Raw genomic sequence first — 24,485 nt, forward strand, 5'->3', positions numbered from 1 at the left:
TGGGTTTTTAGTAATTCTTACAAAGACAACTCCAAAACTGCTGTGCTGGGAAGTGAATATTAATACACTTGGTACATGTACAAGATTTGCTACTTTTGCTTATGTACACAATTTTGTACAGTGATTTAGTAGTACATATTCTAGCTAGTAACTATGACTACTTTGAAACTGTTAGGGATGGGAGGGAAAGGAGGAAGGTTGTTCTTATTACACTTGCTCTAGCTTTATTTTGTTTGGCTTATGTTAGCTAGGCAGCATTCTAGAGTCCTGCAACTGTTCATCAGGAAAAGTTGACCCCTTCTGTAGGGTTCTATATACTAGTCAGATTAAGTATAAAATACAGGCATTTCAATTGCATTTCTTTATCTTCAGTTGGCATTAAGTGAATATGCAGTTTGTGATCCAAGAATCTCTTACTATGACTGCTGCACTAAGGATGATGAGGGTCTATTTATGAATTTCTGCTGTGATTCTAACACTGAGTTCCAGATGCACGACCTCTCCTTCCATTGAGCTTTGTTAAGAAACATTAACAAAGAGCACAGTAGGGGTTAGGTATGGGCTTGATTGTGAAAACAGGGATCTAAGAAGTTGGAGTCCGAGCCCATTTACACACAAACGTTTTTGTATGGGAAGCTTCTAGTACAGATAGCACACGTTGCGTTTGTATTTAGCACGTAGAAGTGAAGCTAAGCTGTGCCTCTAAGGCTAACACATTTTAAAAACAAGTTAAAACATTATTCCTTTGTAGATAAGCATTGCTAAGCTATGATTACAAATGAAAAGATTTTTTTAACCTAGATGGAGTAGGCACCATGTAGATGAGATCAAAAAGCAATAGCACCCCCTCTGCTTACACTTCAGATGAGGCGGTTTTCACAGCACGATAGCAATCCTGCCCGATCTGTGTTTTTGCAGTGAAGACACAATTGGTGGGGAGGACAGGACTACAGCCACTGGATCCCAGCTGGCAGAGGGCGGAAGCCGTTGTCGCCCTCAGCAGCACGTGACCCAAGCCCACCAGGAGCCATTTTTCTGAGCTCTTCGCTAGAGTAGACTTGTGTACAAGACAGAAACTGAACCCGGCTCTTCTGCGTCTCCACCCGCCGCTGTCGCCACTTGGCGTCAAGCCACGCTAGACCCGTTCGCTCTCGGCGCCTGGCGTTCGGAGCGGCCCGTTCTCCTCCCCGCCGGCAGGGGGCGCTGCCACAGTTACAGGCAGCGGAGGCTGCTTCAGTGTGGCCTGCGGCTCGTCGTTGTCCCGAGCGCGGCCCGGCGCTGAGGAGAGACGCGCGGAATCGCTGCCCGCCCGCGCGCTGCCTCCCCCTCGCCATGTCCGTGCCGGTGTCGGGAGCCCTGCGCAGGGAGCTGGCGGAGGCCGTGTCCGGGGCTCGGCTGCTGGTGGTGGGAGCCGGCGGCATCGGCTGCGAGCTGCTCAAAGATTTGGTGCTCACCGGCTTCAACAACATCGACGTGGTGCGGCCCGGGGCCGGAGCGACCGCCGGGCGGGGAGAGGGGGCCGGGGCCGGGGCGCGGATACGGGCTTGAGGAAAGCGGATCGGAGGGAGCCGAGCCCGGCCCGCTTTGCGGGGGTGGAAGCAGGTCGCGGGGGGCGGGCAGCAGCTCCCGGGAGTGTGCGCCGTGCTCCCCTCCCCCCCTCATTGTGTGTTTTCAAACTGCTCCGACCCGCCAAAGCTGCAGGCACTAGGGAGGGGCTGCACCGCCCCGCGGGGCCCCCTGCGCATGGGCCTCCGGGGCTGGAGGGAGAAGAGGTTACGGGGGGGGGAGAGGTGGGAGCTGGCTTGGCAGGGCTGACGGGGGATGGCCTGCGTTGGGCGGATGGGGAGTACTTACCGCTTGTGTGGAAAGAAACCCTGACAGAAAATAAATAAAGTTCCAAGCCCGGGGACCCCCAATATCAAACCCAGTGTAACGATGGTGTGCGCTGTGCGTGCTGTAGGGATTGGCTGTCCGGAAAATACTGAAGACTAGAGTGAGATCTCTCGCTCTCCAGGAATTCACATGTGTTCTCTGAGAATTCACTAATAACATCTGCATGGGAAGGCACCGCTGTCTGTCTTCCCCCCACAGGGATTGTACAGTCACATGCGAAGTAGAAGCGTCACTTCTCCGAAAGCTAGTAGACAGAAACCCATGTGGGAAATAGCATATCATGTTTGCCACTTTTCTGCTGCCCCCTTAAAATCTTAGCAAAACGTCGGTGTTCATTTTTGCTTAATGCTTGCTGTCTCTTAGTAGCGATGTTAATATCTTGAACAGACTGCTGTTGTAGTCTGCTGGGTGACACTAAAAGCGAAATATGTGGGTGGTGAAATTGTATTTTTAGATACTGAGTTGTAAAACTGTCAGTCTTGAAAGTCCAATTCTGATACTTCCTTCAGGCTGTTGCTTTCACTTTTGTTTCCTGATGCTAATCTCTAAACAGGAGTATAGAAGAAGGGGGGGAAAAAAAGACTATTAGAACTTTGGGCAGAAAATTAATGTCTCCAAATAAACCTGGTTTTCAGCTCTTAATTCATTACTATCATGTAATGCAGTTGTGAAGAAACTTTTTTAAAAAGGCAAATTATAAATTTATCAGGTATGTTAGGCACCTGTTTTATATCCATCACTGTTTTGACCTGTCTGCATTTGGCCATAAACAAAATCTGTGTTTTCCACACATATTCAAACTTTAAGTTTAGTTCTGAGAAGTTTTGTTCATGTCCAAACGTGCTTAACAAACCAAATTAGGAACTTTTATCTGAAATCACGTTTTGACACTTGGCAACTGGTTTCCAGACCCATGGCCATGTTATTCCACAAGCAGTCCCATTTATTTCAGTATGTTCCGAATGGAGTTAACATTAATATTGTGCCAGTGAACCAAACCTAGCAAAGAGAAAAAGATCAACATTTTTCTTCATTGTGAGGCATTTTTCGTGTTTTCCTCACCTTGTTATTACTGGACTCTTGTTAAAAAATATCAAGTACTTTTGTTCCAAAGATTGCTGTGGCTGCCTTGGAAAATCAAGGGTTATAAGCTAGGTAAATTTTCCCCTGGCATGTTTAGTATTTTGCTTGTGCGCCTGTTTTAGGACCCTGTCCAACTCTATTAGCATAAGTAGGGATTTGATCAGGTCCCTAGTTTTGTTCCTTTTACTCTTCTCTCTCTCTTTTCGACAGCAGTTTGAGAGTGTTATCAAAATTTGACTGTGGAGAAAGGGGCTGAGGAATAGACAAGGAGAATGAGAGCAAAGCTATAATTATTGTGCAAAATACTTTTGTTATTTTACAAAAAATATTTTTGTCCAATATCAGTAAAATGAAATGTAAGGGTTCTTAGGAATTAGGATAGTGTCAATTTGGGCATGTTGCACATCTTGGATATTTTGTGGCATATATTTTTAATCTGCCTCATGGCATGAGTAGGCATTGATGTCAGCAGGTTTGTCTAACAAAATTTTATTGTTGAACATAATTTTGATGGATCAAGTTAGGTGACAGCGCTAAACATGATTAGTCCTCTACACTGATTGCTAAGTTATGGTTAGCATTTTCATCTAACTCAGTTTTTCAAAACAGTTCAAATGTGATCAGTTTTTGATATGCAGAACTAGTTTGTGTAATCCCTGTATTAGACTGTAGTGAAGGCTACTGTGTCACGATGTAAACTGAAATATACTAAGATACACATTCATCTGGAAAAAGAGAAATAGAAGCTACTGCATACCTGAAATGTGACTGAGTTAATATTGATTTAAGAACTTTCGCTTCTGCACTTTACTTGATAAACTGCAGTGGATCTGAAAATTGTGCTCTCTGAAGATAGCATGAAGAACTACTCTATTTTAATGTTACATACGCTGCTTTTGATCTGTTTAGTTTGTAAATGTGAAACGGCTGCCTCTTATGTACTTATAGATTGATCTGGATACTATTGATGTCAGCAACCTAAACAGGCAGTTTTTGTTTCAAAAGAAACATGTTGGGAGGTCAAAAGCACAGGTAAGGAGAAAATTTTGAAAACTTACCTTTTTCTAATGAATATAATAAACATCTTTCCTATTATGAATGTAATGTTAAAATAGTTATTGTACATACTGAATCAATGTTGAAAATGTATGATTCATATATAGCTTGTAATATTCTTTTCTGCTTTCTAAAATAATTGATGGAGTAAGTATTAGTTGATACAGTATTTCTTCATTTTAAAAAATTAAACCCCAGTATTAATGCATAATGTTGCAGATTTGTTGGATCTTGAATGTAAGGAAGAAATATTGGACTACCAATTGTTTGTTCTTTTCCAGGTTGCCAAGGAAAGCGTGTTACAGTTTTACCCAGAAGCTAATATTATAGCTTATCATGACAGTATCATGAAGTATGTTTGTCTTAAATTTTATTTAAATACTCTTATTATTGGGAATTTCATTCATTCATTTATATATATATATATATATATATATATATATATATATATATATAAAACATGCAGTTTTAAGGAGGAGATTTTATAAAATTACTAAATATTGAAAAATTAGCTATAAATGTGGGGCTACAGCAAACTGAATGACTTGAGTTTGGGCATGAACTTATGAATTTTCTTTTAATGATATTTATTCAAATGTTTGTATCCAATTTCTCCTTTTTTCAACCGTTGTGGAAGTTTTCTAGAATAGTGTTACTCAGCCTTTTTGATACCAGGGACCAGCTTTCTGCCTTCCTACACTGTGTCAGACCGACGCCAGTCCTCAGACAGGTCATTGAGAAACACTGCTCTAGAACATTGAATTCTGCTTGGGTCTCATGTACTAAATGGATAGATGTGTAATTTGAATATTTTTTAAAAGTATGTTGAGTTCTTAAAAACCAGAAGACACTATAACATGCGTGGAGATTAATACATTTGCATATTCTACTCTTATACATGTGAAACACTCTTAAAATCATAATTTGACCCTAACTCTGTGTGTCAACAGTTAACCATATTTAAAAATCTAGTTAACAGTTAATGTCTTTAATGTACTAGATCAATACAGTACAAAATACATCTTTCCATAAGCTGGAATAATTCTAATCGTTTCATTTGTGTTTTTCCAGTTCCTTCAATACCACGTTTTACGTTGTGTTAATGTTAATTGTTGACACACAGGCATTTAAATCTTTATTAGCTTCACCCTTTTTCTTCATTCCTAAAATTTTAAATCCATTAAATGCATTTTCCAGAATATACTTCTCTTCTCCCATCAGCCCCTTTTCCCTGCCTTTTAAAAAAAATATGGAATTTTTTTCTAATTGGATTACAAACGTTATAAATGGGTTAACAGTTAATGTTATAACTTTTACTAAATCAACATCGCTACAGTATTTGATTTAGAAAGTTAAAATGCGAATTAAAAGATGCAGTCAAATAAATTTTTATAGTTCACTTTTTGTTTTGCTTTCCCTTTATTAGTTGTAAAACCCTTCAGCATTTGGAAAAATTCTTTGCATATTAAATTTGTCTCTTTCACTACCAGACATTAACATTTCTCCCCCTTTTTTCCAGTGGAATTTATATGCACATCGTGCTTTCTGATTACAAGTTTTTTCATAGCTATTAAATGGGGATATGGGGGATATGTAGTGCATTCTTCCCCAGTGTGGCTGAAAAGATTTTTGTGTGAATTATAATGGTCAATATTGGCAGAAATTTGCACAGTTCTGGAAATACTATTGGTGAGTTAACTACAACTCCAGAACTTAAAAGGAGAATTTTCACCCTGCTTTGGATCATGGGTGTGATTTTTTTTTTTTTAAGTGTAACTACAAAGGACATTTTCCACCAGACAATTTTATAGACTAATTGTCAGTAATAATAGGAGAGGTAATAAATAATGCTGTTCAGTAAAAGTAGTTCTTTATTTTTAACAGTTGGTGGTTATGTATTTTGTTTGTGCATATATTGTGTTTGTATGTATATTATTCTATTATATTCTGTGTATATTATTCTAAACATTTCTAAAAGTTTCTGTGTGTTTAAGAACTTTGAGTAATAATACCATATCTCGGAGAGAAATTAAAACCAAATTTAGAAAAAAAAACCCTTCCAAAATAACTTATAACTAATAGCATTTTTAAATAAAAAAGTCATATCTTTAAAGTCCACTGTTTTGGGCTTCTGAGTCCAGTAGGGAAGCTTGGAATAGCTTCTTTTCAGTAGTATAATGTTCCCATTCCTAGCCCTGCAGGGTTGAGGAATATGAGACTTTAAATTGGGCAGAGGACAGGTGAAGTAGTTAAAGGTGAGTGGTAAACTTAGCTTATGTCTGTGCAATTTATCACATGGATATCATTTCTGCTTACATTGTTTGTGTGTAGAATTTCTGCTGTGCCATAATAACCAAAAGCCATTTAGTAAGCTGGTTTTAATATTTTTTCTTTTCTACAGCCCTGACTATAATGTAGAATTCTTCCGGCAGTTTACATTGGTTATGAATGCTTTGGATAACAGAGGTGAGGTTTCTACTTTTTTATGGCTTTATTTCTGAGATGAAATAAGTGTGAACTGCACATAAAAGTGTAGAAGCTAAAAATTACGGAAATCTGATGTAAATTCTGACATTAATGCTCTTTGCAGCCTCAGGTAAGTCACTCAGGCTCTGGCTTTGTTTCGCTACCTGCAGAATGAGGCTACTGCTTACCTACTTCACTAGGGCGGCTTTAACGTATACTTCATGTTTGTACAGTTTGGACTTTGAAAATGAACAGCGGTGTATATAGTAAGTGCTAAGAATTAAAAGTGTGTCCTCCATGGTAGGAAGGTCCTCTTGATGTATATACATAACTACATTTTAGTTGGAGGTTTCTATATTAAAAACAGCTGTTAATGTATTGTACTAACTGAAAGATTGGTGTTATGAGAGAGGCCCGGTGGTGTGTATAATGAAAAGGGGTAGATGCAGATATATATTATGCAGAAGGATGGTCTCCAGCCTTTTCAAAGTCAAACATTCTTTTTTAGTTAATCAAATTAATCCTGAATGCTTTCTTTTCCAGCTGCACGTAACCATGTGAACAGGATGTGTCTGGCTGCTGATGTTCCTCTTATAGAAAGTGGAACTGCAGGCTACCTTGGACAAGTAACAGTTATCAAAAAGGTTAGTTGGTATAATGTTTTGTTGTTGTTTGATTCATTGATTCTTTCGGACAGCATAGGCTGGATAATGTCCTTTATATTTATCGAGATATTGCTAACATTGTCATTTTTTTTAATGATGAATACCATAACAATAGCCATCACAGTGTGACTTACAGAAATAGTTATCTTTGCCTGAATCTATAGGGAGTGACAGAGTGTTATGAATGTCATCCTAAACCAACTCAGAAGACTTTTCCAGGCTGCACAATTCGCAACACTCCATCAGAACCTATCCACTGCATTGTGTGGGCAAAGTATTTGTTCAAGTAAGTAAACATATTTTAAGAAAATAGCTATCACACTGCACACTGTTTTCTAATTTCTAAATGTATCTCCAGCAACAAAAAAATTAAAATAGGCAAATTAAAAATTACTTTACTGTATCCTTTTTTCTTTTCCAAACTTCTACCACTTTTGAGGAATGCACTGAAAACCTACTGATAACTTGCCCAATCTGTTTCACGTAATGATAGAACAAACTCTAAAAACAGACTGATATTCTAGTATCACAAAGAGAAACTGGCAAAAAAATTTCTCAGGCACATTGATATGAGTTGATTGGAGGTGTGTTTGCCTATTGCTTCATTATAAATCGTGTTTTGTGGGAAGCCAAGGCATATTTGCTACCATAATTACTTTATTGATTGAAGAAATTTGCTGCCTTTTTAGAGGCATCAGCTTACTTCAGTATAAATAAAAGGGATAGACACAGTATTGTTGGAGTTATATAAATGAGGAGGTAATTTAAGAGAAACTTGGCTTTACAGCTCATTTGTTTCCATTTAGGAAACAACGGTGCCATTTAGCTTTGTGTTGTCTTGCTGAAAAGAACATAATTTAAGATTAGATGTTACCTGCAAGATCTCAGTATGACCTGAGGACTAAATTTCTGAGTTGGAGATTTATTATTACAAAATTTTTCTCTTCCTTTCATGTTGACTGGTTGATAGCTGTAAAGATCATAAGCTTTGAGGGAAATGTATTAAAGACAGTACCCTCTTGACAGACATTTGAAAGGCAACGAATACTAACTCCTTCTGTGCCTTAGTTTGTTTTCAATTATAAACTGCATTACATGATAGATGAGTCTAGCTTCCTGTTGAGCCAGAATAAAGAGATAGAGGTGATTTTTGATAGTTTCTTGCCTTTTGTTTCAAATATAAGTTCCCAGTCATAGGTCTTGGTGTTCCTTCAAGAGGTTAGGTCATGCAGCCTTAAAACAAAATTGCCATGAGATGAACTTTTTTATTCTGGAATTTTTCTGTTCATGGGAAAGATAAATAGCTCTACTGCAGGATGAGACTAGTTAATGTCTCAGTCCATGTTTGTAAGAACATTCCATTTGGAATTCCGTTCTTCACTTTATATCAGCTCTATAGAAGTGCAGACTATGGGCATTTTGTTTTCTTGCCCTATAACTGTGTGTGACATTATCCAGGGTACAATCTGAACTGTTTAACAGCTGTGTCCCCTCAATTCTCCAGCCTGGGTGCCTTTTACCCTGCTTCGCTGTGAGAGCAATCACTCCTGGTCTGCCCACACACAGCCTCCAGCATGTAAATTACTCCCAGCTATATTGTATGAGTGCTATGGCCAGCCGCTCTTGAATTACACTTCAGAGCAACACCAGCAATTTCCCAGTTCCAGACTTTCCCCAAAAGTGTGCCCTCTCCTGGACAACACAGGCTCATCTAAAGTCCATCATTTCATTAATAGAAAATGAAATGCACAAATCTTGTTATCCCAAATGAAGTTTCCTGAACACTTCAAACATACTGGTTTAGATAAAATAATAAAACAAGTTTATTAATTATAGAAATAAACATTTTAAGTAACTACAAGTAATGAGGCATAAAAGTCAGAATTGTTTACAAAGAAATAAAAGGTAAAAACAGAACTAATACCTAACTTAACAAGGTAAGTGAATTCAAATCAAAAGGTGTCTCTCACCACATGTTCTGGCAGTCTTACTGGCAGAATTCCTTTCAGACAGGATTCCCCCCTCACACCACATGTTCTGGCAGTCTTACTGGCGGAATTCCTTTCAGACAGGATTCCCCCCTCAGTCCAAAGCTGTTTTTTTATTCCTCAGGTGTTGTGGTTGCTGTGGGGAGAGAGAAAGGAACAACTTGCGGCATCTGTTCCTCATTCTTATCCTTTTTCTCCTCTTTGAGAATCATCTCCAGCTGAGATTCAGGAGAGAGAGAGTCTGTGGAGACAGGAACCTCCAGTTGTTCCTTTACCAACATGTAAATTTCTCACTCTCACCCTTTTGCCTGCCAAAGAATGGCCATTTAACCAGGTGATGGTCTATTTGATTTTGTTGACACCTGGCTACGGCACCAGTTTGCCTTTTGTCTCTGAGGAATTGGTTTGTGACTGCTTCCCCAGATTTGGAAAATGTCTTAGTAACATCATTCAGTAGAATCTTATAACTTTATATACAATGTTGGCACACATATTGTACTTAGACAATAATGATCAGCAAATTATGAGTTTTCAAATGATACCTAGTGAGGCCTACTTTGTGCAAAATTTGTCATAGTTTTGAAAAAGGAATGAATATGGGGTACCGACTGTCACACTGTGTATGGCTGACTTTTAATTAATCTGTTCTTTTATCAAAGTATGCTTCCCTCTCAGAATATTTTGTGCATCATTTTTGGGGTCCAAATAAATTTGGTATATACATCACACTTCCATGCTATAGAAGTGCTGAGAAATTATCCTATGGCGCAGGGGTGGGCAAACTTTTTGGCCCAAGGGCCACATCTGGGAATAGAAATTGTATGGTGCGCCAGGAATGCTCACATAATTGGGGTTGGGGTGCGGGAGGGGGTGAAGGCTCTGGGATGGGGCCAGAAATTAGTTCAGGGTGCGGGCGGGGGCTCCCGGCTAGGGCGGGGGGGAGGGGTTGGGCTCTGGGTGGGGCTGGGGATGAGTAGTTTGGGGTGTAGGAGAGTGCTCTGGGTTGGGACCGAAGGTTGGAGGGGGATCAGAGCTGGGGCAGGAGGTTGGGGTGTGGGGAGAGGCTCAGGGGTTCAGGCTTACCTCAAGCGGCTCCCAGAAGCAGCGGCATGTCCCTTCTCCGGCTCTTGTGCGGAGGTGTGGCCAGGCAGCTGCACGCTGCCACGTCTGCAGGCACCGCCCCTGCAGCTCCCGTAGGAGCTGGACAGGGGCCATGCCACGGCTTCTGGGAGCCTCATGGTGCGGCCCCCAACCCTGCTCTCCAGCTGGAGCACCAGAGTGGGGTAAGTCCCAGACCTTGCTCCCCAGCGGGAGCTCACGGGCTGGCTTAAAATGGCTTGCGGGCCATAGTTTGCCTACCCCTGCTGTGGTGGCTTCTCACAATATAAATACTAAATTTAACACAGCTGTGATGGTCAAGTAGAATAGACTGGGATAATTAAAGCATCTATCACTAATTTTTTATGACAGGCTTTAAAAAAACAGGTATAAATAAGTAACTACTTACTTAACAATTATCTTATGATAATCTTGTGTTTTGTTTTTTAAATACATAGTCAGTTGTTTGGTGAAGAAGATGCTGATCAGGAAGTATCCCCTGACAGAGCTGATCCTGAAGCTGCCTGTGAGTGACATAAATCAGTCACTTCATTGTATATCAGTTGTGTTAATAAAAATGTCCTATTCAGTTTTACAGCTAGTTGTATGATATTCAATTTAATATTAGTCTATTAAGAGACAATCCTGAGAACTGTCTACTTTCCCTTCTCCTTTTGGATTCTCTGATAGGCCAACGGATTGCAGAGGGAAAAAACCTCTGAATACTTCAAAGACAGGTGAATGTTCAGTTCTATTCCCTGGATAGCTTTAGTTTATCCACGATGAAAAATATTTTGGGTCACAACTTGCTTTTTTTAAATTCAAAAACATAATCAACCTTTTATTTTATAGGGGAGCCAACAGAAGCAGAAGCCAGAGCAAGAGCATCTAATGAAGATGGTGATATTAAACGTGTTTCAACTAAGGAATGGGCTAAATCAACTGGATATGATCCAGTTAAACTTTTCACTAAGGTAGTAGTTTTGCTCCCAATATGTATTTTTGTTTGAAGTGTGTGCATTATTATAAACTTGAGCGAAATTTTTCAACTTGGATGCTTTAAGTTAGCAGTCAAATCTGATTATTTAAGAAAAATAATAAACCTGATATGACACTGAGGCCTTGTCTACACTACCACTTTACAGCGCTGAAACTTCCTCACTCAGGGATGTGAAAAAACACCCCCCAAGTGATGCGAGTTTCAGCGCTGTAAAGTGGCAGTGTAGACAGTGCACCAGCGCTGGGAGCTACTTCCCTTGTGAGGGTGGGTTTTTTTACAGCAGCGACTACACAGCCACGTTAAAGCGCTGCCGTGTTGGTAGTGAAGACATACCCTGACAGTAGTTTTTGGTGTAGCATTGTGGTCCTACCATGTATGCTCTTTTCCCTGTGCTCCAGTGGAGGAACAGTTACCAGCTGCCTCTGTTCCACCAGAGTAATGACTAAATGGTAGTTAAATTTACAGCTGATTTAGTTATTTTTAAAGAGGAAAAATTCAAAAACTATTTCTGAGCTCTGTGGGCGCCACATACTCAGACTGGCGTCTGCTTATGGGAAGGTTCTCCTTTGTGCTCTGGGTGCAACCAGTCCCAGGAACAGGGATGTAGATGCTGTTTTAGAGTCCCTCTCCAAACGGTTGTACCTAGTGGATAGAAGTTAGGAACAGGCATGATAAGGACTGTGATGTTAAGCAGTGCAGGCTGTTACCATGGTCCTTAGAATTAGACAACTATTTAAGTTGACATATAGGTAAAAATGCCCTTCAGCACACGTGCCCATATTTGCAATGATTACTTCAGTTTGTGTTTGTGTGGTATCACTATTCCTTTGACACTTCATGGATGATAAAATATTTTGGGTGCTAAGCACAGCTTATTTCTATTTTACATAAAATAGTTAATGTTTTAAGAGTAACTTTTCAATATCTATTTCCCCTTTGTGCCTTCTTGAAGGAGGGGAATTGTTATATAATTGTAATCACTGTGGCTGAAAGTGCTCTCTGGTAGAGAAACACAAACTCTTCATTTTTAAATCTACTTTAAGATTAAGTAAAACAAGATACATATCTTTACTTTGCTTTTCATTTTTCATATTGTTTTGTAGCTTTTCAAAGATGATATTAGATATCTATTGACCATGGATAAACTGTGGAAAAAAAGGAAACCTCCTGTACCATTGGACTGGACTGAAGTACAGAATCAAGGTAATCTTCCCCCCCCTTTTTTTTTCTCTTTCATTTTTTGTTTGTTCTTGCGTGGTATACTTAAGAATTCAACCATATAAAACTGTATGCACTTCACATATCATTGTAACTATTTAAAAATATTGATTTTGACATTATTTAATTCTTTGAAGATTTGCTGTTTCTATGGAGAATGAAAATGCCTTTCTAAATTTGACTTGCATTTGCTATTTCAGGTTTTAAGTACACAATTCTGTAGTTCTCATTTTAAAAAACTGTATGTCATGTCTTCAGGTGAAGCCTCCTAGAATACACTGATATATCCTCAGCTGTAACAATCAAGTGTTGTTTATTGTCGAGAATGAAGTATACTTTAAAAATGTCTCATACTGAGATTGTCTTCAGACTCCCTTCTGTGTTTGTATTAGTTACAGCAATTTTGAGTTTTCAGCAGTCTTACTGATATGGATATACTACAATTTAGCTTTTGAAAATGCAGAAGTAAATGCAGATTTGTTATAAGCTATTTCAGTCACTCTAGTTTGTGGTTTGTAATTGCATGTTTTCTAAATGGAGTACAATTTTACTAAAATTGGCAAATCTGACATCTTTAAGAAGACTTCTATGAAATTCCTAAATATTTGTAATCTTAACTTCTTTTTCTTTCATTTTGAAGAGAAAAACATGTCTGATCAACAGAATGACTCCTCTTTAGGCCTGAAAGACCAACAGGTTCTAGATGTCAAGAGCTATGCACGTCTGTTTTCAAAGAGTGTTGAAACTCTGAGAGTTCACCTAGCTGAAAAAGGTGATGGAGCTGAGCTTATATGGGATAAGGTTAGTTCAGAAGATGTATAAGAACTGGTCATATGCTAAGTAAACATGCTAATCAATTATTAAAGGCTTAATTTGATTGTACAGCAGTACTTCTAGGAACAAAAAATAGATCTGGCTATTCATGTGAATGCCTATTTGTACTTAGCCTTTAACAGATATGTACAACAATAGTTAAAACAGTCTGGCAGATAAAATTGTACAGTGCAGGTAATTCTGTTATAAAATACGTATATTTGGGGGGAGTGCAGGGCTGCTGTCCACTTTACCCATCCTGGTCTGCAGCCAACCCGCTGCTAGGACTTTGCCCCCTCCCTCCTGAATGAGGAGGCAGATATAAAAGAGCAATGGATTTACCCATGGTCACACATTAAGCAGAAGGATCAAATATTTGGAAGTAAAATAATTACAGTAACTCCTCACTTAAAGTCGTCCCGGTTAATGTTGTTTTGTTTTGCTGATCGATTAGGGAACATGCTTGTTTAAAGTTGCTCAATGCTCCCTTCTAATGTCTTTGGCAGCTGCCTGCTTTGTCTACTGATTGCAGGAAGAGCAGCCCATTGCAGCTAGCTGGTGGAGGCTTGTAACCAGGGTGGACCGGCAGCCCCCCTATCAGCTCCTCTATCAGCGCCCCCTCCCCTAAGTTCCCTGTGCTGCAGCCACCCAGCAGGCTAGCAATTGCAGTTGCCCTCTCCCCACTGCCATGTGCTGCTCTTGCCCTCTGCCTTGGAGCTGCTCCCCAAGACTCCTGCTTGCTGTGCGGGGGGTGGGGGGGAGGGAGGGAAGGAAGGGGGAGGCTAATGTCAGGATGTCCCCCTTCCCCTCTCCTGCACCCCACTTACCCCATCTTCCATAGAGCAGAGGGGATACACCAGGGCTCAGGAAGGAGGGAGCTTGCAGCATCTGGTCTCAGCAAGCTGATCTAATTAACAAGTCAGTGTACTTAAAAGGGGAAATGCGCATATCTCTCTCTCACACATACCGCCTCCCTCCATTCCTGCTGCCTTGTAGAGTGAGAAAGTTAACCCTTGAGGGCTCAGCTAATTGCTAGTTCATCATTTAGCAGTAAGGGAAATATCCCACCCTCTGATTCCTCCACCTCAACCAAGCTTCACAATCATCATCACTGTGTACCAATATTAAATTGTTTAAAACTTCTACTGTGTGTGTGTATATATGTATATAATATAGTCTTTTGTCTGGTGAAAAAAATTTCCCTGGAACCTAACCCCCTCATTTACATTAATTCTTATGGGGCAATTGGATTTGCTTAACATCGTTTCGTTTGAAGTCGCATTTTTCAGGAACATAACTACAAGGTTAAGTGAGGAGTTACTGCACTTTTAAAAGTTGACACATCTGCTAGAGCAGTGTGGAGCAGTTTTGCCACTTATAGTTGTGGCTTTTAAAATAATTTTACTTTGTTAGTCAGAAGAGAGATATGGTAATACCTTTTATTGGACCAACTTCTGTTGGTGTAAGGGACAAGCTTTCAAGTTTCTACCAAGCTTGTCCAGTCTACGAACAGAAGTTGATTCAGTAAAAGATATTACCTCACCCACCTTGTGTTTCTCATATCCTGGGACCAACACGGCTACAACAGCACTTGAAATAACAATGGAAGGTACTGAATTTATTAGTCATATCCATTTAATTCCTCTCCAGTATAGGCCCTTACACAGAGGTGTAAGGATGGAGCCAATTACTGTGTAAAGCTAGTGCAAAACTCTAACCATAGACATCTGATATATTATGAAACTTTTTTAAAGAAAAGTGAGGAACAGAAGAGTTGATCTGGCCATTGTCTGAACATCAGAAATAATGTGATCTTGTCTGTGAGCTCTGGCTATCTGAGTAGAAATGAACAGCGGAGAGTTTCTTTTAAAAATGACCTCGCCACACTTTAAGCAGTGGGGGCCATTATCTGTCTTATCAGAAAAGGCCAGAGGCAGCTTCGTATCAGGTCAGTGTGGGGATGTTAACCATCCTCCCCAGGTGACCGGAAGAAAGGAGGGACTATTTATGTCCACGCAGATTGGCCTAGACAAGGGGGATATATTTATTTTTTTGCCTTCACCAAAGCTGGTTGGGGGCAAAAAAAAGTTAGCAGGGATTAGGCTGTGATGTTGCAACTCATTATGTAAACTTGGGGCAGTTGTCTCATGCACATACTCCATAGGGAAGGGATGCAGTGATCAGATAAAATTGGTAAGGGACTTAAAGGAGGTACTCCTTAAAGGAGTGGAAACAGGGGCAGGGGTTCAGGACTCTTGTGACTGGTACAGCAGGGAGTGAATGTTTTATAGTCCCCCACTCCCTATTCAGGAGGAGGAGGCAAGATCATAGCAGTGGGTTGGCCATGAGCCAGGATGGGTAAAGTGGGAATGTGGACAGCAGCCCTGTACCTCCCAGGTATATGTACTTCATTTTGGAATTACCTGCACTGTACATTTTTTTTCTGCCAGGTACTTCCAGACGTTTAGGAATAAAATTACAGCCTAATTAAACCGCATCCAGTGTCTCATGTCCTCTTTTTGGCATAGCCGGACAATAGTCTTTCTGCAGTACACTTGTATAGTAAAAGATCTGGATTGTTGTACTGCCATTTCTGAAAAAAAATGTGGTTGGAACAAAGAGTTGTTATAGAAACAACATATAAGAAGAGTCAAATTTCAAACTGAATTATCAGTGAATCCAATAATGTCAATATAATACAAAAAGACAAAATAAAAGATATGACTTCACTGACCTTGTCTCTCTAATATCATGGGTCTGACATGGCTACAACTACACAACATACAATAAAATATAAACACAGATTTAAAAAAAAAAAAACAGTTAAGATGTCAAATTAGTAATAGGTAATATAAAGTCTTAATATTATTATTACATTTTTTTAAAAATCCCACTAAAGCGCTAATCCTGCAAGCTACTATTCATCAGCATACCATCAGGATCTTCACTTAAATGCCATAAGTTCAAGACTGTTTTTCTTCATAGTTGAAAACATCCAACACCAAATACAGGAAAATGCTTTATGCTGTATTTTAGGGTCTTTCCGTATTGGCATGGTTTGATAAAAGTAGAATCCTGAAGTCCATAGTTTGGCTTTGACGTGAAGGAGAAAGATACTTTTATTTTTTCATTGGATGCCAGTGTGATAGAAGAATGGTCACAGATTTGGAAATTAGGAGGTTCTGAATTCTAATCCTGGCTCTGTTGCTGATCTGCTTTGTAGCCCTGCGCAAGTCACCTCATCTGTCCTTTCTCAGTTTTCCTATCTGTTATTGGAGATAAGCCATTCACCTACTTTCAGGGATGCTGTGAGGATTAGTGTCTAGAACTTGCTTTGAACATTTAAAGCATTATGTAAATACATTTACAAAATGAAAATACTTAGTATTTATATTTGTTTAAAGTACCACACTGCCTAAAAGTTGAAACATAATACTATCTGAAAGAAAATGCAACAATTTGAATTACTGAGTTTTGTACAAGATCTCTCAAATTGTCTGTATTTATGGTAATAGACTTTTGCAAACATTTCTTCCGATTTAAAATGTATTCTACAATGTTTTGTTAAACTTGTTGGCAGGATGACCCATCTGCAATGGATTTTGTTACTTCTGCTGCAAACCTCAGGATGCACATTTTCAGTATGAATATGAAGAGCAGATTTGATATCAAGTGTAAGAATAAAATTAATAATGACTTCATTAAATGAAGTATTTTTCTCTAGCACTCTTTTAAAGATTCATGCACTGGAAAAAAATATCTGTTTCTGCTTTTTTTTTTTTTTTTTGCAGCAATGGCAGGAAATATAATCCCTGCTATAGCTACAACTAATGCAGTGATAGCTGGTTTGATAGTGCTGGAGGGTTTGAAGATTTTATCAGGAAAAATAGAGCATTGTAGGACGGTAAGTGAGATAACATTTTTGCTTTTGTTTTTAAGTTATTCATTATATATTTGACCCTAATTTTTTGCCCTCTTCTTCCTCAAAGATTTTTCTAAACAAACAACCAAACCCAAGAAAGAAGCTACTTGTTCCTTGTTCCTTGGATCCTCCAAATCCCAATTGCTATGTGTGTGCAAGTAAACCAGAAGTGACAGTGAAACTTAATGTACACAAGGTTACTGTGTTGACATTACAGGATAAGGTAAAGATTCTGAAACCTTAAATGTCATTTTTTACTTAGCCTTTGCATTTTTTTTTTTTTTTTAATTTAAATCTGAGGTTAAGTACCCTTATTGTACTACAAAATTTTGTTGATATTTTAACCTTTTTTATTAAGGTATGTTGAGGTTAGCAATTATGGTACTAAGAGGAGAAAGGGGAACACAAACTAATTAAATATACTTCTTAATTTGCATTTTAAAATCTGTAAGGGAAATCTAAAGACAAATGTCAGTTTCAGAGATTAATTTTGTTAAATAGAAAATGAAATTAAATTCCCTAACTGTATTGCTAGTAATACCTCAGATTATTAAAACTGCCTTGTTAAATCCTACCCCAAAGAGCTGCTTATACAATACTGTCATTGTATAGGAATGTTTGAATTTTGTAAATTTTCAGTGAAAGTAATAAAATCCATTATAACATCCTGTCTCTTGTTGAGTATCTTAAAATTAGATTTTAAAAAAACCTAAAAGAGAGGGCCCCAGTTACATACTGTAGACGTTTCTTGTATTGACTGGGTCTTGAGATTCCAGTTATGGTGGAGGAATTTAATTTGATCAAATGAATTTTTAATAGGCTTTAAATGCAAATGCCTCAAGAAGAAGAAATTATTGATCTTAAAATAGAGTGTTGGATATTTGTCATTTTTATCCTTTCAGATAGTGAAAGAAAAATTTGCTATGGTAGCACCAGATGTACAGATAGATGATGGAAAAGGGACTATTCTCATATCTTCAGAGGAGGGAGAAACAGAAGGTATGTCCATACTAGCGTTCTGGTTCGTTTGAAACTGCATTAAGTCCAGATGGCTTAGGATAGTGTTGTTTGAACCTTTTTATTAGTAATCCTGTGTATAAAACAAAAACCTCGCCAAAAGTTATGCACAAATATATTAAAAGATATTAAGGGTTAAGTTGGATGCAGAGCAATCAGGAAATGGAATCAAAATGTTTCTCAGTTCCTTTATGCTTCTGTTTTGCCAAGGTATTGGAAAGATCATAAGGGTTACAGTGTGTATATAAAAATGGGGTGAAAATGAATAAGAAGACTCTGAATCTTCTGGCTTTATGCTTTAAACTCTACCTATAAAACTTTAATGTATATTTGTACCTTTTTGAATTATTTTATAATGTAGGTAACATTTTATTTAAAGAAATCAAATGTACCTTACCAGTCTCGTTTTCTTACAGTGAAGTATTTGTTTTAAAAAGCAAACTCCTATTCATTGAAGTACTAGTACTAATTCTAGTTCTTACCATAATTTTTGTAAAAATAAATTCTGTAAAATATTTCACTATTTTCGTAGCAAATAACCACAGGAAGTTATCAGAATTTGGAATTCGGAATGGCACTCGGCTACAAGCAGATGATTTCCTGCAGGACTATACGCTGTTAATCAATGTGCTTCATAGGTAAGGATTTTGGAACATTTGTTTTCTTATATATAATATATATTCTATAGAATTGTTCTAAAGAGAATTTTAAACACACAAGTTTAAAACATTAAATGACTAAAAACATAGGAAGACTTTGGGAACGTTTGTCTTACTGTTGGATTGAAATAATTGACAATTTTACTGCAAGAAAAGGAACTTGGAGAGATCTTAGTTTAATTAAACAATTTTATGATACACAAACAAGAATGCAGTGTATTTGCAAAATAAGTACAGTTGGTGGAATCTCAAAGGAGAAAAGAGTTATAGCTTTCTGGACTATCATATCAAAAACTACTAATTACATGGAAGATTGCTTGACTACTTAACTACCTGTGATCAGAATAAGGGGTTGCATGTTTGGTACTCAAACTCAGTAGTCAGTTGAAAATCTTGGCCTGTTTTTTTACCTGTATAGAATGCTTCTAGAACTAAGGTAAACATAATTATGTGGTGGGGTTACATTCTTATAAAATAGATTAATTCACTCGGCATTTGTGATGAACACACAAAATGGGCATTGAAATTGAAGGAAACTGAGAGGAAAAAATGTTCAAATGACTATTTCCCTCAGCGGTGTTGTTATTTGAAGAGGCATTCTCAGACAGGCCATTGAAGCAAGGTGTGTATGTGAATACAAAAAGCATGCCAGTCAGGAGGGAGCTTGAACAGCTTTTATGTTTATTATCGTTGTGATAATTACATGTTGCTCTCTTAGTAGTAGAGTCAGATATGTGGTTTTGTTTATGAAAAGATCAATGTGGATGCTTACATGTTTGGTTAAAAGTTTATGGGTTTTTCCACAGTGAAGATCTTGAAAAAGATGTAGAATTTGAAGTTGTTGGAGATGGTCCTGAAAAAGTTGGCCCCAAACCATCAGAACCAATTTCTAAGAACATTACCAATGGTAGTGATGATGGAGCACAGCCATCAACTTCAACAGGTAAAGAATACTTATGCGATTGAATTAAAAGCTCCTTTTTCTAGAAACCTACCTGTTTGATTGTGCACTACAATTAAAACATAAAATAAGTGTCCTTTACATGATGACTTAAAGCTAAGTCAGTGTTTCTAATGTGAAATGGCAGTGGGGACCAAGATACCTATTATGAAGGCATCTTATGTGTATATAACATATAAATAGTAAAAAATGCACCTTTGAGATTATCATTAAAAATGTTAATATTTTATCTTAAATGTAAACTTTTAAAAATCTGAACTACTTGAATAGTTTTTCTTATAAGGAAGATGTTGTTTAACAGCAAAGGATTTTGCAGGCATAGAGCAGTTAAAGGACTAGAGTGTCATTTGCAATGATTGTGTAAAATAGACTCATCATGTCATACTGTATGTTGGTGAATAAATAAAATTATTTTTATGAACCCACTCAAAGCAAATACTTCCTGTGTTGCAGCTTTTGAACTGGTTGATGCTGGTGGTAGTTTGACCAAAAAAATCAATTATATAGATAGATATATACACACACACTAATAATATCTAGCTCTTAAATTTTATTAAATTTTTAAATTTTCATCAGCAGATCTCAGAGCAGTTGTCTTATCCCCATTTTACAGATGGGGGAACTGAGGCACTGGGAGGAATGTGGTTTGCCCAAAGTCAGCCAGTAGGACAGTACCAGGGCTGGGTATAAAACCAAGTCCAGTGTTTTGGACACTAGGACACACTGGGAAAAAGGAGGCACTCTAAGCAAAGCGCGGTGAAAGCAGTATTTGCTAACCAGAAAAATATCCATACCTTCTCCTGCAGTTTTAGAATGTCTGTCTGTCTGAAGGTATCCTAAAGAGTTTAAGAAATAACTCAAATGGATATGGGACTCTAAAATTTGAGTTAAGATATTTGAAACTTCCTACTGTGCACTCAGAGGTGGCACAGAAGCACAGATTATATGAAACTGAAAGCTTGTTTTGTGTAGAAATTATTATACGTGTATTCTGTTTTATAGTTTTTTGGGAAATTCATATGACTTTCGTGGTTCTACCCAAAATATATATGCAAAAAAGTGATCACTTTCCCATGCCACTTAATTTATTACTTTTTCTAAAGTGAGAATAAGCATTGGAGTATGGTCAGGATTATTTCAAATTTAGATAGACAATTTTTATAAATACTTCGAAAAAAGTTTCTACAGTATATTCATATAGAAAACAGGGTTCTTTAAAGGTAAATCTACTTTTTTAATGTATCCTTTCTGTTATCTTTACATCTTCCATTGTCATCTGTTAGCCCTTTGTTAACACAGCTTCCCGTCTATTCTTTTTCTCTATTCCTGGTTCTTTTTCTCTCTTATGGAATATGACTGTTAATAGAAGTTCTAGTTATTCATTAAGAGTAAAAGTTGAAGATGGACTGGGACTCAAGTGTGTAATTATTCTTGACTTAAAACACCTGCACATAGGGCATATGTGCATTTCATACTGACTTTGCATGTGCACAAAGATCTTGCCAATTAACCCTTATTCCAACAAAAGAAGTATTAGACGTTTGGGTGGGAATGGCTTATCAAAAAACAATCAGTGCATTTTTTGCATTGAAAGCATTTTTCTATTTTTGTGCTAAATGAAATAGTCAGTTTTTAGAGTATACCAATTGATTATTTTTTTTTAGCTCCAGATCAAGATGATGTATTGATTGTTGACTCTGATGATGAAGGTCCTTCGAGCAATACTGATGATGGTATGGAAAATAAAAACCGCAAGAGAAAACTAGAAGATAGAGAGCATGTCAGTACAAAGAGAATGCGTACAGACCAGACAGAAGAGCAAGATGACATAATAGCACTAGACTGAGTGCAAATACCCAACGATAGAACGATATAGATAATGTAATACAATAAGATATTACTTTGGGGTGTGTTAAATGTCCAGAACTAGACTATTTTTATGGCCTTTGTTCCCAGGGAGAATCACACCACTGGCTTACAGAATTTGTGTCCATTCCTCTTGATGATAAAGCACTCGTTTCAATAGAATCTTAGAAGTTTTCCAATATCCTATATTAAATGTAGTAGAAACTTAGTTTATAAATACTTAAACATAAGTATTTGCTTAAACAGTCATGAAAACAAAGCATGTTATTTTTATGTAAATACGTTTAGATATAATTCATTAGGACAAAAAACTACTCGTTTAGTAAAGGGTCATCATTTGAAACCCAGATTTATAAATATTAGATTTTTATTTTCGCTAGACAAAAAATATTTTTAGCCTAGATCTAACCATTTTTCACACCCTCAACTAATTTGAGATAGCAGATTCTTTAAAAACAGAAATAAGAAGTGCTATGTTTAAACTCTCTGATCTTAAACATCAGCTGGCACTGTGTACATTACTGTAAAACAATGTTAATTTACTCAAGTTTTTCAGCACGTACTGCCTGGTATGTCAATGTAAGAAGCAAATTTTGTGTATTGTTACAGTTTCAGGTTATTTATATTTGCTGTTTTGTAAAACTCAAATACTATTACTATACTGTACATCTCATGGACCAAATAAACGACATCTGAAATACTTGCTATATCTGTTTGCACAGTCTAAGTTTGTGTGGAATTCTGGGATATTTTACAATGTATACAGTCTTCAGAAATTAATACTGTACTATCTTCATTTTTGAAACATAATCTCATAGTACAGAACTTAAAAATTAATTTGTTTGAGGTAGAAGGGGAATTTTTTTTAATAAAACTTTTTTCCAATCAATTATTGGCCTATTCATTGTGAGCATTTAAACCACCTTTTTCCAGGTTGTAATCTCCAATGAATATTGCTACTTAATGGCTTTGGAAAGGGCTGGCACTGGTCTTCATGTGGTTCGTTAGATTACACTAAAACTACTGTTATGGATTTCTTTCTAACAAGAAGTTCTGTAGTTCAGTTTGGTATTTGAAAAATTACTGTGTGGTAAATGTGTACGTTTTGGAACAATATTTTTAATGTATTAAATTTTGGTTCATTTTAGTAGTGCCCAAAGTTTGCAATATGTCTGCAACATATTTCAACTTGAGGTGAAGATTTTGCACTTAAATCAGGATTACTACTATTTTACCAAAGTTATTTTCAAAATGGAAGACCACCAATTGTATTGAACCAACACAGCTTGTTTTAGTATGACTAGCGTTAGCCCTACAGAGCCAATAAAATTGACCAAATGAGTTCTATTATTATGGCTTGCACATCAACAGAATTTTAAATGAAATTCTCAGCCGAATCTGTTGATTATGATGTGCAGTACAGAAATAACCCTACTTAACGTTCAGATTCCTGATAGTGTGTCTGGGCTGTGGCATCAACATAAGCTACTTTTTCAACTATAAACAAAGCAAACAATATAGATGCCAACAAGACAAAAAATACAGGATTCCCCAATTCCATATTTAGTGGTCTTTCATAGTGTAATTTTGATATAAGACTGGTTTTGCAATTCAGATATCCAAATATGAAATTTCAGGTCTAGATGCTTAGTCTTTTTCTTTTGTTGACAGGGCAGGGCAGGACAGGACTTGATGTCAAGTTGAAAATGAAGACATGATCCAAAAGTGTTTTTAATCATGTCAAAATAGCATCAATTTGAAAAGAGAAAAGAAATTTTGACAGAGGACTAATGTTCTTGATATTTTGCTTCTCTAGCTTTCTGTGTGCATGGGGAATTTAAGTACAAGAGTTTGGATAATGTGTCTTTGTGGCCCTTCTTAAAAAGAATCTATAGACTGTCATGAATGTGTGTTCAGATGTAAATCTTCCTTTACTCAACTGTTCAGTACTTCCAGAAAATTAAGGCAAATGCACTTTTTCTTTACAAGGTTTGTGTATGTGTTTTAAAAGAAACTTTATGGCTTCATTACTGCTGCTTGTGATCCATATAGTAGAGCTTTGCTGTCATGCCACAATCAGAACCTCATGCCATCTAGGCTAACAGCGTGTGTCCAAGATGCTGTAACCTTGTCTCATATTTGCTTGCTAGCAATGACTGGTTTTCAAGACCTTAGAGAAATACCTACCATTTGTATCCATCAGGGAAAGCTGCAGTTTTGATTAACTTTCTGATACCAAGTTTACTCATGTTGAGGATTGCTTTTCATCTCTTGGAATTTGAATTTGGTATGAACCAAATGGCTAAGATTTTCCTCTAAACAACATAAGCAACTTTGCAACAGGATTTTCTTGCAGATTGGGATCGTGACTCTCAATTCTCTGCTCTAACAATTAGATTTACTTTCTTGAGGGACTTCTTATCACCACTATTCATTTTGTTCTATTGTCAAGGAACGTTCAAAGGCATCAGTCTCACAGATTGGAAGGCTGGAGGGAGACAAGAAAATGCGGGGGAGGGGAACCCAAACCCTCATTCTATGCTTCATTGGTCACTGGTCCCAAACACTTAGGTGTTCTGTCTGTTGTTGTACAGTACTGAAATGCTGTATTTTGTATTACAGCAGTTTCCCAAAGTTCGTGGGGAACACTCCCCTTGGTGTTGCACATTGCCACCTGCTTTGCCAGCTTGTTCTGTCCCTTGAATAAACCACGATAAAACCAGATTCCAGAAATCTGCAGTAGGGAGCTAAAATGTGGTCGTATTTGGCCCTAAACTTTG

General features: G+C 37.7%; 1 protein-coding gene across 1 annotated transcript; it reads left to right on the forward strand.

Annotated features, from left to right (window-relative positions):
* The first annotated feature begins 1,244 nt into the window (after positions 1–1,244).
* On the forward strand, positions 1,245–22,414 carry UBA2 (ubiquitin like modifier activating enzyme 2). Its single transcript, XM_054048728.1, has 17 exons — positions 1,245–1,476; positions 3,925–4,008; positions 4,314–4,384; positions 6,434–6,498; positions 7,042–7,142; positions 7,328–7,449; positions 10,708–10,775; positions 11,102–11,223; positions 12,353–12,452; positions 13,108–13,268; positions 16,861–16,954; positions 17,072–17,184; positions 17,270–17,425; positions 18,105–18,201; positions 18,752–18,857; positions 19,685–19,821; positions 21,504–22,414. Exons 1-17 carry the CDS (start codon positions 1,333–1,335, stop codon positions 21,683–21,685), a joined length of 1,923 nt encoding a protein of 640 aa, XP_053904703.1. The 5' UTR covers positions 1,245–1,332; the 3' UTR covers positions 21,686–22,414.
* The last annotated feature ends 2,071 nt before the right edge of the window (positions 22,415–24,485 follow it).

Source organism: Malaclemys terrapin, chromosome 14 (assembly GCF_027887155.1).
Source record: "Malaclemys terrapin pileata isolate rMalTer1 chromosome 14, rMalTer1.hap1, whole genome shotgun sequence".
NCBI classification, from domain to species: Eukaryota; Metazoa; Chordata; order Testudines; family Emydidae; genus Malaclemys; species Malaclemys terrapin.